At 43.7% G+C, this 16,370-nt stretch overlaps 1 protein-coding gene across 12 annotated transcripts in view; it reads left to right on the top strand.

Moving 5' to 3' along the window:
* Git2 (GIT ArfGAP 2) overlaps positions 1–16,370 on the top strand; it is a 49,591-nt gene that overhangs the window by 23,924 nt on the left and 9,297 nt on the right. For 2 of the 12 annotated variants that reach the window (XM_085680479.2, XM_085680471.2), the window contains exons 10-16: positions 1,750–1,822; positions 2,064–2,161; positions 3,082–3,193; positions 7,376–7,518; positions 9,138–9,242; positions 13,530–13,778; positions 15,867–15,956. In XM_085680479.2, coding sequence (XP_085536605.2) covers positions 1,750–1,822; positions 2,064–2,161; positions 3,082–3,193; positions 7,376–7,518; positions 9,138–9,242; positions 13,530–13,778; positions 15,867–15,956 — 870 coding nt within the window. Of the gene's footprint in view, positions 1–1,749; positions 1,823–2,063; positions 2,162–3,081; positions 3,194–7,375; positions 7,519–9,137; positions 9,288–13,529; positions 13,779–15,866; positions 15,957–16,370 lie in introns of all 12 variants that reach the window. The other 10 variants (XM_085680460.2, XM_085680449.2, XM_085680508.2 and 7 more) reach the window with 5 other exon arrangements.

The following is a 16,370-nucleotide window of genomic DNA, read 5'->3' as shown; positions in this document are numbered from 1 at the left end:
GTGTCACTTCCTGTCTGGTTAGGTGTGCATGCACTGTTGGGGTGGCTCTGTGAATCAGCTCTCTGAAGCCAAAAGTAACCTCCTTCGAGCCCCGCTCCAGGACTCTGTTCCTGCACATTTTCCTTGCCTAGTTCCCATTCCTCTTAGCACTTGTGGAGCCTAAGCACCTCTGAGGTGTAGATAAAGTCCACCTTCCCTGATTTGTGATTTCCCCTTCCTTCCCCTTTTCACAAGAGACCCTTTAGAACCTCATACAGTATCATTAAGTATCACATAAAGTAAATTTATTCTTAATAGTATTTAACTGTATTGTGAAATAAATGTGTTTTATGCAATTTGTTTGGTGTCTCTGTGTTCTGTATCTGCAGTTTGTGTGTTTGTGTGTTTTAATGCCTTTCTTAAACTCAGGCGGCCATATAGTAAAGTAAATGAAATGTTGAGTTTTTTAGGCAGCACAGGAGTATGTGCTTTCCTTTAATTACTGGTCGTCTGTAAGCAAATGTCTGTTATACATAGCTGGCAGACATACAGACAGTCTCCTGACTGTCAGCTAGGCTGGATGCCACAGGAAACCCGAGCTTGTCTATCTTACCTAACATGGGACAGGCATCAAATAAACACCTCAGACAGAGTTTAATATGCCCTAAAGACCTTAGGCTGGGTGTCAGGCTCCACAGCCGAGCTCACCCTCAGCCCTGCAAGCACAGAACCTCCTCTCCAGAGGGATGCTGGGAAAGAGGATGTCCCAGGGGCTGCTTCTCATAGGGACTGCTCTTAACAGTGCCGGGGTAACATCCACCACCACCATCTTTCTCGCCCACATACCCTTCTCTCTCATTTCTTCTCCCTAACTGTGTCTGTCTCATATCCTCACTTTCTTCCCTAGTAAAATCGGAGAGAAATGGATTAGTAAATGTTAACACTTTTAACGTCTTAAGGCCAGTAATGTCTGTTGCTCAATTTCTTTGTCTATAAAATGGGACAATAGTGAATGCTCTCTTCACTGATGGTGTTAAACAGTGTGCTGTTTGCACCATGTCTAAGAGGCAGGCCCTCAGCAGCGTGGGTCGTGATGCCATTAGTGATAACAAAACAGCTTGTAGGACAGTCCTTGGAGGTAGAAACTCGATGATTCTCAAGCATGTTCAAACTCCCAGACTTCCTTGTATTCCCTGGCAAGGCTCTACAGGGTTTATTTCGAACAATGAGTGTAGTGTGGATACAGTGGGAAAGTTAAAAGGAGACGAACTCGTCCTCAGTCACCGCTGTCTGAACTCGGGCTCAGTGCCTTGGTGTATTTCCTTCAGTTTTTATTTCCAATTTGTACCTATTTGTATCTCTTTTTTTTTTCCTTCTGGAAATTATATGCCAGAATTTCATGCCCTGTTTTTGTTTTTGTTTTTTTAACACTGAAGGGTGTTCTAGGCATTTCCTGCGTTTCTCTGAGGGCCCTGTAACCAGTGTTTAAAAAAAAAATGTCAAATTAAAGACCTCTAGGTTCATCTAAGTGATATCCCTGCAAATGTCAGGCACAGCCCAGAGTGGCAGTGTGACAAGTTAGCATGTGCCATCAGAACACAAAGCAATCAGCAGAGAGGTCACAGCTGCTCAGTGTCAAACTGAGGTGGAAGGCATTCACTAGGCACTGGCTTTGAATAAGACACTGAGATAAAGGGTGACTGCATGCATCACAGGAATCCTCCTGGTGTTAATTGTTGTCCCTTGTGTTCCTGATATTTTTACTTTCAGCTAAGTAATCATTTGTTTGAAGAACTTGCCATGGATGTGTACGATGAAGTTGACAGGCGAGAGACTGATGCAGGTGACTTAACATGCAGCTTTACTAAGCTTCTGTTCTCAGTGGGAGGTGGCAAGCTGCCAGCCTGTGTTTTACTTGCCCAGTTGCTACTGTCCTCATAACCTATGTGTTGACATGTACTTTTGTGTGTGTTGGCTTCGGAGTGTGCTTCCCCAAGTCTCCCTTGTAGTGTGTGAGCCATGCCTCCCAGTGGAGCTCTACAGGTGTGATGAGATTCTGTCTCTGGCTCTTTTCCTCCGGCTAGTTTGGCTTGCCACGCAAAACCACAGCACCCTGGTAACCGAGACAACCGTCGTCCCCTTTCTTCCGGTCAATCCTGAGTACTCCTCAACACGAAACCAGGCAAGTGGCTCAGTGTGTGAAAAGTTAACATTATTTGGGAAATGACTGATGTGATATTTATAGTGTCCTGTATACACGTAAATGGACAACTTGAGAATGATAAGAAAAGCTATGGACAGGAGAACACAGACATGAAATGATAAAGACAGTAAAGGACACTCTAGGCTGGTGATGGAGTAGGAAGGATTCTTGTGCGCTGACAAGATAGTGAGCAACTGCGGACGAGACAGGCAGCTTGTTGGCTCCTTGTGTGATCTCAGTGCTCAGGAAGCTGGGACAAGAGGACCTCAAGCTTGACGCCAGCCTGGGCTACATAGCAAGACTGTGAAAGCTGGGGGAGAGAAGTGGGGAGAGGAAGGGAGGAAAATTGTGTACTAGTTAATCAGAAGCCTTAAATTTATGTAAATCTTCGTTTAAGAATATTTCCCCAAAAAAGCAGATTTATACGATTGTGTTGTCTATAACAATAGAACATTAAAAGGAGCCTATTTCAGATGGAGGAGTGAGAAAATGAGGTGCTAGTTCCAGCTAACCACTGTCTGAAGGAATGAAACCCACATCCAGGCTTTAACCTTATCTTTAAATGTGGAAATTTCCCTTCAGATTCACTTTTCACTCAGCTCAAAATTAAATCATTGATAACAGAACTACGTTTTTATATTCTGATAGTGCTGGAAATTGAATCCAGGACCTCAAGTGCTAGTCAAGTGTTCCAGCAGTTAGCTACACATCCTGCCAGAACTATTTTATTTTAATTCATAGTAGCAAATACTGATGTCATCTGGAGAATGATGGTGACTGAGTTAATGTGATGGAGCTGGAAGACCCTTGCATAAGTCTAACAGTCTTGGACATCTGCTGTCACTATTGATGCTTATATTTTTACATTGGAAACTTTCCCATTATTTTCTCCCCCTTAGGGCAGACAAAAATTAGCTCGGTTTAATGCCCATGAATTTGCTACGCTGGTCATCGACATCCTCAGTGACGCCAAGAGGAGACAGCAGGGCAGTCCTCTGTCCAGGTCAAAAGGCAAGTGTCCAGTTCTGAGTGTGTGCCTGGGCCTTGTGAGACACAGTGTTCAGTCCAGAGCTGGGGTGATGGGCAGTCACAGTACAGCTCAGGGTTCTGTCTAAAGCTGAAGATGCTCAGGCAGTGTAGATGCTAGTAACCTAGCCATTCTGAGAGTTGGTTACTAATATATTATGACAGAAAGGTACCTGTTGAAGCCCTGGTGAATAGAGTACTTCAAAGTTATCAAGTATTCCAGGTGATAAAGCATATCAGAGTACCCCTGTTACAATTTCCTCGTATTTCCATATCCAAAACAGCTTCAAGGTTGCTGGTTGAGATGGTCCAACCTCACAGACTATCCCAGTGAGGACTTGATCATTATTCTGATTTTCTCATGATCCCACAAAGAGACTAGTGCCCCCAGACATAGGAATCAGTCTAAAGAATGATGCCCACATTCACAAGAGGTGAACTGTGGATAGATTTTCATTGTTTGGTGGGCTATAGGTGTTGCCATCATTGGGGAGGTTAAAATTTTTATTCATCATGGTCAGGAAAAAAGCTAAACAAAGGAGCTAGATTCAAAGATCTCTTTCTAAAAGGAAGAGGGGGATATAGTATAAAATGATGAGATAAAAGGGTGGATTATCGAGTCTACTTTTGAAAAGCTATTAACCTCAAATATTTTACATTGATACAGATTTTTTGATAGAAATTTAAAGTTAGTTTGTGATACTACTTGTATGTTTCTACTCTTGTTTAGGGTAGCGTATGTATGAAACTCATTCAAAAATGTGATATATAATTAAATGCAGGTTAGTAAGTCATCTAAAGGATCAAACTTGTAGTCATATTAGATACGTTTTTTAAGGATCAATGGGTACATTTATACAGATAGACGATCTTATAACACTTCAAAAATCTATAAGATATGACATTTAAAATGTTTTAATAACATAATGCTTTTCATGGCACTGAGATACATATACTCATGACAGCACCAATATACTTGAAAAAAGGATGATGGGCATTGATGGACCTCCATATGGAGTTTGCTTTCTTTGTAGCAAAAAGCTAGCCAAATACAAATAGACTAGATATTGTAACTGTAATACTTACTTGATAACTGTTTTGTTGCATATAGTGTTACTCTGTTAAAGTTAAAACCTTTTTATTTAGACAAAAAGGGGACAAATTGTGGAACAATCTTTCTGTATGTGCACTGTGAAGATGTGTTGCTCTTATTGGTTTAATAACAAGCTAAATGGCGGGGAGAGGTTAGACTTGACTTGTGGAAGAGGGAGAGAGCTCACTGTGATAAAGGGTGGAGTCACCAGGAGAAGCAGGGAGAGACAATATGCGTATGCCATGCTGAAAAAAGTTACCACCACATAGTACAGCATAAATTTTAAAAATGGGTTAATTTAAGTTTTAAGAACTACTTAGAGACAATCCTAAGCTATCAACTGACCATTTCTAATTACTAATTAGTCTCTGTGTGGTTATTTAGAAGCTTGCCCACAGGACAAACATGTTTGCCTACAATATAGAGAGTATGTTTTGATAAATATAAAATAATATGATTCATGAGGTTTTATGAAACAACCTTGCTGTTATTTTATTCCTCTTCCCTCTTCAAGTTCTGTATTTTTCTCACTTATTAATAAAACTTTTATCAAAAAATTATCAAATATTATTCATATTTATCTTATACGTGATTTTTTTCATGATCACTTATTTCCCCATAAAATTGGTACCTTGAAAGTAACACAAAAGTCTAACTTAAATTTTTCAAAGGACATAAATAAGGAAAGTTCTTGATTACAATTATATTCCCCTGCTGTCACTTACTTTTCAAGCCCCTCTGCCGCTACATCATTATAGTTTGCATCTGTAAACTTTGCATTTCTGCAGCCAGGAGCACTGTGATGAGAAGATGTGGAGCACGCTGAGCATCCATTTCACAGTGACTCTTCCACGTCCTGTCTGCAGACACTGGAGCCCACTTCCTCTGCCGCCAGCCCAAATCTCTAAGCTCGATTTTTCTATGTACAGAAAATGTGAGGCACTTAAACAAGATATTTATGCTGTAAAAATTAAGGTTCCAGTCAATAGTACATTCCCCAAAGGCAGACAATAAACTGACAGTAATTTGTGCTCCCTCTTAGTTGGTCAAGAATTTGGTTTTATCAATTCAACCAAGAATAAAGACTCTGGGAAGGTGCGTTAGATTGGTGAGGGTGCAGTCTGGAGAGTACAGGAATCTGGGAAGGTGCGTTAGATTGGTGAGGGTGCAGTTTGGAGTGTCTGCAAGAACCAGAAACCTCAGAATAAGCCTACTCTTAAAGAGAACTGGTGAGATGTTTCATGTATGTTGTATATAAAAACATTAGAAACAGCTAAATAATAAATCCTACAGAAACAATCACATAAGTACACAAACACTTTCCAGAAATACTTAGTGATGTAAAGTGAAATAATACCTTTTTTAAGATTTGGTGTAGTCTCAATTTTGTAAGGGAAGTGTATTTGTATAGATGGCTGTGTCCAAAGTACATCCATGGCTGAGGTTGAGCCTTATACCTTCCTGCTTCTGTATTTCAGTTCTCACACTGTGTGAGTGCCTTTCATAGTGCTTGTCCACGTTCTCATACTTTTTGTTGGTGATTTCACTGCTTAAAAAAAATGACTCCTAACACAGTGGAGAAGGTGTTGAGTGATGTCCCTGAGTGTAAGGAGGCGGAAAAAAGGCAAAGGGGAAGGTGTGTACTTGATGAGCGTCTTCCTGGCCTCAAACTGTGGTCATGAGTCCGCTGTGTGTTTAACAGAAGCATGTAAAACAAGGCTGTGTGTTGACTGGCTCGTGAAAATGCTGTGGCCAGTGGCTCTTGGGAACTGTAGTCCTCTGTCTCCTCTAAGAACCTCAGTGACAAATTTTTAGAATATATTCACTGAGAATAACAAGACTGTTGGTGTACATACATACATAGAGAGATGGCTGGAGAGAAAGAGGCTAGCTTATCACAGAGACTGCTGTTGTCCCCTCTTGTCACAAATGGTGTCTCTATCCCCTATAGTCAGATTCATTTTAAAAATTAAAATGGCACCTGTACCTCTTAAGCCAGAATTCACCTCCAGATGAATCTGCCTATAAGATAGCATTAGAAATTGGAGCGTATATTGAGTTGCCTCAAATAAACCACAAACTTAGGTGATTTGTGAACTTTTATTCTAAATGTGTCAGAGCCTGTGAGTCACTGTTCCTCATCTATGAAATAGACATGGCTGATAATGTCCACGCATGTCAGCTAGGTCCACTCTTGTCTGTTAACCTGGATTCTGGATTCAGATGACATAATGCTACTGTTCTTATTTTTTGAGCACCTGTTTTCCAGGCTGTGCGCTTTCTAGGTTTTTGTTTGTTTTCGAGGCCTGGTCTCTCTGTGTATCCTTGACAGTCCTGGAACTCTCTGTATAGATGAGACTGACCTCTAACCTATAAAATCACCTGGCTCCTTTTTCTTTAACTTGCCATTCCCTATACAAGTGTCGCAAGTATCATCCAGTTGCATCACTTCATCTTGGCTTTAGCTGTGAAGCTGTGCTCCATGTATGCAAACCTGGGGCTTATCGCCTCAGTCTGGCTACCTCGGAGTTTGTCCAGCCATGCAGCTGAGTCAGGGACTCATTATTATTGTAATCTCATCCATTATATCCCAACCACAGTTCCTCTCTCTCACCTCGGGATCTTCCCTACCCTTCCCCTTTCCTTCAGATCTAACCCCATTCCGTCTCCCCTCAGAAAAGAGCAAGCTTCCCAGGGGCATTAACCAAACATGGCATAACAAACCACAATAAGACCTGGCACGTACATCTCATCAAGGCTGAATGAGGCAGCCCAGTAGGAAGAAAAGGGTCCCACAAGCAGGCAAAAGAGTCAGAAACATCCTCCACTCCCACTGTTAGGAGTCCCACAAGAACACCAAGCTACTCAGCAATAACATATTCGGAGGACCTAGGTCAGACCCCTACAGGCTTAGATCAGGGACTCTTGACCTTCTCTGTGTAGCTGTCTGTTAGCCCTCTGTGGGTGAGAATATAACATACTATTTGTGCCATTCTCTTCCAGTCCTAAAAGTTTTTTTAGAAGGAAAAAATAAATTTTAAGTCTAAAATAGTTTTCCTCTTCTGTATCTTCAGATAATGTTGAACTCATATTGAGAACTGTTAGTAACCAGCACAGCACTGAGAGCCAGGACAACGACCAGCCAGACTATGACAGTGTGGCATCGGACGAAGACACAGACATGGAAACCAGAGCAAGCAAGGCAAACCGGCAGAAGGTGAGAGGGCAGACACACAGGACAGACGTGTGTCTCATAAACATGTTCTCCCGCTAGGGCTGGCACTGAATGGCATAGTGCTTGCCAAATATGAGCAAGGCCCTGCATTCAATTCCCAGCACCACCAGGAAAAAAACCTTGCCTGCAAAGTTGTGAGGGTTAGCCCTTCGAAGGTGCTATAGATGAAACTGGGTTTCCTGCTACCTCAGGCCAAGCAGATAAAAATGCTTTTTGTCCCTGAGCAAATGAAGAGTCAGTCTGTTGGTGTCATGGCTATTCGTGGGACATGAACAGAGGCTTTTATGCACTCAGATTTTATAGAGTGGCTTCTCTGCATGCTCTTCATCTCCTGTCCCCAGATGTCACTGATGGGGAAGTGGGCTGATGACAGGAAAGCGCACACTGACAGGTGGTGTGTCTTGTAAAGTACCAGGAGGGAGAGCCTCTAGGCAGTTTAGGGATCTTAAACAGAAAGAAGGTGGAGCAGGGAAGTCTGGGCAGAGAGAAGGGACAACCAGGGCCTCAGGAGAAGGCTAGCCATGAGTAGAAACAACCTAAAAGTCACACACAGCATAGAGGTCTGATGCCACATTGGAGGGCTGAGGCCTAGAGGGCAGTCAGAGCCCAGGAGTTTTAAGTTGGAGGGCTGCTGAAAATATCCAAAGGGCTGACCACAGAGCTACCTCAGGGCCTGGGCCAGAAGACCCAGAGGGAGAGACTGAGGCACTGTGCTGTGAACATGAGAGAAGGCCTCTCCCAGCCACAGGCTGACGCCCCAGGACTAACCCACGGAGGCACTCCCCAGACACTAGAAAACAAGATAGGCATGAGAGCTCCGGAGGCATTAAGCAGGGGAATGGACTTAGAGATGTGTCTAACATTTGCTACCTCATGTTGGCAGAAAGGGACACCCCTGCCTGGGCTGCCCAGGTACCAGTTCATTAATGAAAGCTAAGATCATTACCACACCCTCAGGGCTAGACCCTCCATTGAATGACTAGGTCCCCACCTTTCCTTCCAAACATCTGCTCCCCCAGCTGAGCTCCACTGCTGGTTGGAAGCTTCTCCAGACATTCTCACTGATGCCCTCCGCTCCTCAAACACTGCTTACAGCTCACCCCAGCTCCTTAATGTGTAGTCCCGAGCAGCTTGTGCACCCTCCCCTGCTCCACTGTATCTGTTTCCACAGCACTAATCACCTGCAGTGCTGCTATGTACTAGATGCTGGTTATCCCTGCCATGCTGCTGGGACACAAACACCATGGAAGCAGCAGTCTTTGCTTATTTTCTGTACTGATATATCCCACTCACTAGTGATTGCTTGATGCTCAATAAATAATGTGGAATGAATGAATTCTTGAAAAAATAATCTTTTAAATTAGTATGGAAAATGTATCAAGTCAGGACAAGCATTAGGCAGTCAGTGTCGTATAGGCTTGCAGCCCCCCCCGCCTGCTCCTTAGGAAATTCTGGCTTTAAAATTTCAGAAGTACTGTAGTGACCCTGCTTCTCATTTGGTTTGCAATTCAACTGGCATGGCCAGAGATTGAAATTCTTTAGCTGTTAGTCTTTAACATTATCATCTGAGATTGTGAACATTTTCCCCAATTTATTTTTAGAGCCTAGATTCAGATTTATCAGATGGACCAGTCACTGTGCAGGAGTTTATGGAGGTCAAAAGCGCCCTAGTGGCTTCTGAGGCCAAGATACAGCAGCTAATGAAGGTGAATAACAACTTGAGTGACGAGCTGAGAATTATGCAGAAAAAGGTAACATGTCAATAAATGCCAGGATGGTTGACTCGCTGATCCCAGAGCAGAAGGGAGAATCCTAGTCACCGTGATTGTGGTCAGAGGGAAGAAAACCATTTACTGTTACAGACCTAGAAATACCGGGGCCAAGCTGTCTTTTTGAAAGCAGGATGTGTATGACTATTTGAAATGAAATACTTCTGATTAGAAATGTATCCAGAGTAGGACTAGGGACTGTAGCTCAGTGGTAGAGCGTCTGCCTAGCATGCATAAGGCCCTGGGTTCAGTTTTCATATTTAGCGGTGTGTGCTTCTAAATGCAGTGTTTGCATCTGAAAAAATGCATTCAAAGATCTACTTAAAAGACCTAACAAATGTATAAGTCAGCATAGCTTTGCCCTATCCTGGCCTTCTTGAGAGTCTGGAAGCTACTTCCTGGATGTGATTCCCTGCTGCCCTCCCAAACCCATTACTGATTGATTCTAAAGATTAATCACACCCTACAGACAAAGAAGGCCAAGGAATGTGCTTATCAGCATGGAGGTGGCCCCAGCCTGTACTGCCAAGAATGAGAATGCCTACAGGTCACTCAGCTCCCATGACCATCTAGGTAGCACACAGCTGAGACCAACAGACCAAGAGCCCTTCGCTGGAACATGCAAGACTTTTTGAAAACATAAAGTTGTAGTTTAATGTAGTCATCACAAATCATTTTCTTTTTTTTTATATTTATTTATTATGTATACAATATTCTGTCTGTGTGTATGTCTGCAGGCCAGAAGAGGGCACCAGACCTCATTACAGATGGTTGTGAGCCACCATGTGGTTGCTGGGAATTGAACTCAGGACCTTTGGAAGAGCAGGCAATGCTCTTAACCTCTGAGCCATCTCTCCAGCCCCATCACAAATCACTTTCTTGGAGTGATTTTTCCCCTGCACCTTGCCTTTGTAGATCACTCTGCCAGACATCACCTTTTGTCTGTAGCTCTCCTTTCAGTGTCCAAAGAGTTCTTCAGATGGTGCTGGGAGATGACTCAGTGGGAAAAACATTGCCAGGCAAGGTGAAGACTGAAGTTCAGACTCCCAGAATCCATGTAAAAAGCCAGGACACAGTGGTCCACCTTCAGTGGCCAAGCAACAAAAGCAGGGATAGGGTCTCCAGAGCAAGCTGCTAGCCAGACTAGACAGAACAGTGAGCTCCATGTTCAATGAGAAACCTTGTCTCCATATATAAGAGAGAGTGCGACTGAGGAAGGTACCAACACATATGCACACACATGTGCAAAGAAATTGCCAAGGAAAACTAAAGTTGGCTGGCAAGATGGCTCAGCAGGTAAAGGAACTTACTGCAGCAGCCTGACACCAGCATTCCAGTCCCAGTACCCTCTAAAGACTGGAGAGAACTCCACCAGACTGTCCTCTGACCACACGACTCACATGCCACACACATACACACATGATGATTGCTTTAACTTCTAGAGGTGACCCATGTCTCTGAAAGCAGATGTCTTGAGTTTCTTTAGGAAGTGTAGAGCAAGGACTAGAGAGATGGTTTATCGGGTGAGGAACGCACTTACCACCAAGCCTGACGTCCTGAGTTCAGTCCCCCAAACACACATGGTGGAAGGAAAAGCCCAACTTCTCAACCTCTATACGTGTGTTGTGTTGTGCACTCACCTAGACACATACATGTACACACAAAGAAATAAATAGAAATTTTAAAATGGAAATATTGAACAGGGCCATTGTTCATTATTTCTTTTTTTTCAAATTTATTTATTTATTTATTATGTATACAACATTTTTTCCATGTATGCCTGAAGGCCAGATCTCATTGTAGATGACCGTGAGCCACCATGTGGTTGCTGGGAATTGAACTCAGGACCTCTGGAAGAGCAGTCCTCTTAACCTCTGAGCTATCTCTCCAGCCCCCTCATTGATTATTTCTTCAATTTTTACAAATGCTTTTGGTTTCTAAAACTATTGAATTCTTTTTATTTCCTGCCATATTTTTCCCAGAGTCCTGCCATATTTTTCCCAGAGTGTAGCCTGATTTTTTTTGTTGTTGTTTTTGTTTTTTGTTTTTTGTTTCTCGGGACAGGATTTCACTGTGTTGTATAGTCCTGGCTGTCCTGAATCTCACTCTTTACACCAGGCTGACCTCATATTCACAGAGATCCGCCTGAGTCTACCTGCCAAGCGCTGGGATTAAAGGCGTGCGCACCACTGCCTGGCTGCCTGGCTCTTACAAAGATAAACATGGATAAGTTTATCTAAGGGCATCTTCTCTGTAAAAATTATTTTTTTTAATTTGACACAGCCTTGTAATCTGTCCCCTTCAGACTGGAGCTGAAGAGCAATAAGTTCAAAGACTTTGGGTTAAGAACTAGTTCAAGGCCAGCCTGAGAAACCTGGACTCTGTCTCAGTGTGCCAGGGCCGTGGCTCTGCTTGAGGCCTTGGATTAAACTCCCTGTATGAGGGGCTGAGTAATTGAAACCAGGAACTTGTGCTCATCTCAGAAGACAATTGAGCAGAACCCAGACTGAATGTCAAAGGCAGCCACAGGGCTGAGAGTTTCTAATTTCATAGTCTAGTCTGAGAAGCCACACTGGGCTTTTAACATAGGCAGACACATGAGCCCTGCACTCAGGGACCTAATCACTTACACTCTTCACTCTTTGGACCATGACCACTTCACTGAGGCCACCCAATTCCCCATCCATAGTCCTGACAGGCCATTCACACTTGTCTGTGTCCCGGAAGGCAAGAGTTTCTAGGGGCTCTTTCTTTTAAGAGGAGGTTGCAAGCACAGGCAAGGAAGCTATGCTTCTGTGGAAGTGTGGCTCTGCTGATACAAAGATGTGGGGTTGGTTTACATAGCAAAAGATGTATTGAATTTATCTCAAAGCTAGATAAGGTTTTTAATAGAATTGGCAAAGTAGTGTGATTTATGTCTGATCTTTCACATTTAACAGTTGCTTGGAAACGATGCTAATTAATGAAGAGGACCGGCTACTATTGGTGTATTTTCCACAGTTCCGTGCTTTCTAAAAAAAAAAATTTAAAAAAAATTGAAAGTTAACTCCTAACACTGCATGAACTTGCTATTGGAAAGTAAGGATCTCCCGGTGCAGACACAGTTGGTTATGGACTTAAACCTTGGCAAAGGAGGGCAGTTGGTCAGAGCGTACATTCTGTCAGAGAGTAGGCAGTTGACACAGTGACATGGACGGTGCTGAACAGCGGGGAAGGACCAGGCCAGCACGGATACATTTACTTGTATTTAAGTTGCCAGCCCCACAGTTTCTTGCTGATCTCTTAACCTTGAAGCAGCATCCATGTGAAAACTGGAAAGAGTACTCAGGGCCTCCAAGTGACATTGTCTGACCAAAGCAAGTTACTACCAGATAGGCTAGCCCATTTAAAGTCAGCATCACCGACTGCATGGTTTTGAGTGACAAAGCCAATTGAGAGAAAGGCCAGACACACCAATCCTGACAGAAAAAGGACTGATCACCAAAAAAGAAGCAAGTGTGCCTCGTGGAACGCCCCTTCATGTGAAGATGCTAACACAGTCCAATAGGTTACCAGTTTTCTGTGATACATTAATTTAGCAAACTTACCATGGATTGGTTCCCTCCTATTTTTTTAAAGATATGCTTGAAAGTACTTGGAATATCAAGAGTGCTATGCAATAAAAAAATTTATCCTGATTTTTCTTGTTGGCTCTTTGGAAAGCATTAGGCACTGGGCTTTCTTGGCTGAGCTCACTCGGTGTCTCGCTCTTGGGAAAGCATTAGGTGCTGGGACTTTACTCGAGCTGAGCTCATTCTGTGTCTCGCTTTGCACCGCAACTCTAGTTTCTTTGTGCTGCTTCCGTGGCGTCTCCTGTCACTTTTCCCACTTGCAGATGGCTCAGGGATCATGTGAAAGGAGCCCTAGTTAACACTCTGAGCCCCTTCCTTGAAGCAGAGTGCAGCTTGTCCGCAGATGTTTGGGCTCTACGATAATTCAGAGTACAGCTTGTCCGCTAATGTTTCTGACCCCACCACGACAACTTTTTAGGTGGTAGACTTGAGTTTCTCATGAGCCTGTGTGATGAAAAAAGTGGGTTATTCCAGAGGGAAGAGGTGTCACTTCACTTGCAGCCCAGCTAGCTTTACTGTTCGCATGAAGTCAGTATTGTGTTCATGTTCTTGGTGTTTGCTTTGTCTGCTTACTATGCAGAAACACAGGCCCACTGCCTAACATTTCTTTCAGCTTCAAACACTCCAGAGTGAGAATTCAAGCCTCAGGAAGCAGGCCACAACCAATGCCTGTCAGGTGCAGACTGGCCCTGACTACCCAGACACTTCCAGCCACTCGTCCTTAAAGCGCCGGCCATCTGCCCGGGGCAGTAGGCCCATATCCATGTATGAGACTGGATCAGGTCAGAAACCATACCTCCCAATGGGGGAAGCAAACCGCCCTGAGGAGAACAGGACAAGGCTTCAACCTTTTCCTGCTCACGTAAGTAATGGCACTATGTCTCTGTCCCTACTGTGTGCTCCTCTTCTGACCATGTAGCTCTCAGGCTCTGAGAGGTGCCCTTGTGTTTGCTGCGTGGACATGTCTGCAACTGCTCCCAATGTGACCATGAACACATGTGGACTGAAGGGTCTGGGCCGAACTGGACATTCTGGTGCTTGCTCAGCCCTCCCTTCAGTTCCTCCCTTCCCATGATGGACTTCCCAGACAGCCTGCCTCTGTTGGCATTTTTTTGTGTAACACTTCCTTCCCGAGTTCCACAAACAAAAGCCAATTGTAAAGGTCACTGGCAGAAATGTCTTTGTCTTCAAAATAGGCAGAGGTTGGAATTGGAGGTATGGCTCAATGGTTAGAGCACTGGCTGCTCTTAAAGAGGACCTGGGTTCATTTCCAAGCACCCACATGGCAACTCACAACCAGCTATAACTCCAGTTTCAGGAGATCTGACACCACCTTCCTCCAGCCTCCAATGACACTGCATGCACATGATACACATACATGCTGGCAAAACACTGCTACATAAAAATAAACCTTTTTAGAAACACAGCAGAGTAGTCAGAGGCATGCCCTTCTATGAACTGTAGTGCTTAGGACCAAAGATGCTCTTTTTGGGCCCTGCGACCTGATACATGGAGCTGAGAGACTCTGGGCTTCAGCACTGTGCTTACTGACCTCAGCATGGGCAGTTAGCATGGCTTGGTCATTTCATAGAGATGCAATGTAAGCAGCAATTATAGCAGCGCTCAGGAAGCTGAAGCAGGGAGATTGCCTGGACTGTATGAAGAGATCGTCTCTCCAATCGGACTTTAAAGAATACAAGGCTGGGGGGCTGGAGAGACAGCTCAGCGGTTAAAAGCATTGCCTGCTCTTCCAAAGGTCCTGAGTTCAATTCCCAGCAACCACATGGTGGCTCACAACCATCTCTAATGAGGTCTGGTGCACGCAGACAGAATATTGTATATATAATATTTAAAAAAAATACAAGGCTGTAGATAATAGAAACTGCGCCCACCCCCAAGTGCCAATTCCAGAGACTGCCCTGTGGCAGGTTCTCATGGTCTGCGGAGCTCGCAGGTTGGGGTGTCAAGTTTTCAGACGTTAAAATGCTGTTTTCTGGATTGGTTTATTATGAAGATGTCTGTTTTCACAGGATACCACAAGCATACACTGCCTTACGTGGTTATTTATTCAGAGTGTCATATTTATCCTTATAAGTGTCAAAGTTAATTCTTCAAATTACATAGAGAATTTCAATAAAATCCTTAGGGTAATGAGAAGCAAATGATAAAATAATAAATTAGTCAGGTGGTGGTGGCAGCACATACCTTTAATCCCAGCACTTGGGAGGCAGAGGCAGACGGATCTTAGTGAGTTCGAGGCAGCCTGGTCTACCAAGTGAGTTCCAGGACAACCAGGATGATTACACAGAGAAACCCTGCCTCAAAAAAAAAAAAAAAAAACCAAAGGGGAAAAAAATCTAATAAATTAAACTGATTTTCATTTTGTCAACTTTAGAGTGGAAAAACTGAAGTATTGTATGTAACCAGGAGTCCGTTTCTCAACTTCTCTGTGTTTGGTTTAATGCTTGAAGACAATGTATTTGCATTTAAACTAAGTGAAAAAGAATCTTATTTTTTATACAACTGAAAACAAAACTTAGGGAAACCCACTTGGTAACTTGCAAAGTATACTAAATTTTAGCGGGAATCAGGTGTGCGGCTGTTGTGTTGTCCTTATCTGTAGTACTGGAGTTGGAGTGATGGTGTGCACGGGTCTAGTCATCCACAGCACTTACATCTTATCGTCCCTCTTGATTGGAGAACAAGCATCATTGTAGGCTGCGTTAAGAATAAGTGCTGCCAACTTCGACAGCTACACCAAGCATAGCTATGATAGCTGTGGTATCTTTTCCCTTACGGAGGCACTAGTGTCACCAGGGATTAAGCCTCTCAGGAGCTGTGTCACAGCTGTCACCAAGCTCATGGGACTCTGTATGATGAGCTATAGGGTGGGAGATGGGCGTTTGTTTGTTTTGTATTTTCCCAAGCTTGTTTCTTTCTCCACTTCCAGATTGGGAGGAGTGCACTTGTGACCTCCTCTTCGTCTCTGCCTTCCTTCCCCTCTACACTTTCCTGGTCCAGGGACGAAAGCGCCCGAAGGGTTAAGTACACTCTGAATGGTCTGCCCTGGAGGAGGGGCAGTGCTCCTGGGCGCTTTGTGCTTGGGCGCTGGCCCTACTGTCCCTTCCCCTTGCTAACTCCCTCTGTCCTGCATGAAACAGCGCTTGGCTCCTGGTTTCTCACAGCAGCAGGCACCTGCACCCATGCACTTCTGTTCCTGGAGAGACTCAGCCTCCCTTCCCTGTAACTCCACATTTTTCCTTTTCACCATTTAACCAACTTCACAAATCAGCCTACAGCATTCATTCTAAGCATACTGTCTTGTTAAACAAACAGAAAATTTAGGGGGCTTCTGGTTGAATATAACAGGGCAAATCTGTCCAGTTTTGAGCAACAGTTACTAGAAGTATTGTATTGCATTTGGGTCAGCACAAAAGTGTCATGCCATTGTTGT

Source organism: Myodes glareolus, chromosome 2, assembly GCF_982192425.1.
Source record: "Myodes glareolus chromosome 2, mMyoGla1.1, whole genome shotgun sequence".
NCBI classification, from domain to species: domain Eukaryota; kingdom Metazoa; phylum Chordata; class Mammalia; order Rodentia; family Cricetidae; genus Myodes; species Myodes glareolus.
Note: the sequence above shows the minus strand (reverse complement) of the source record. Positions and strands in the feature narration are given on the sequence as shown.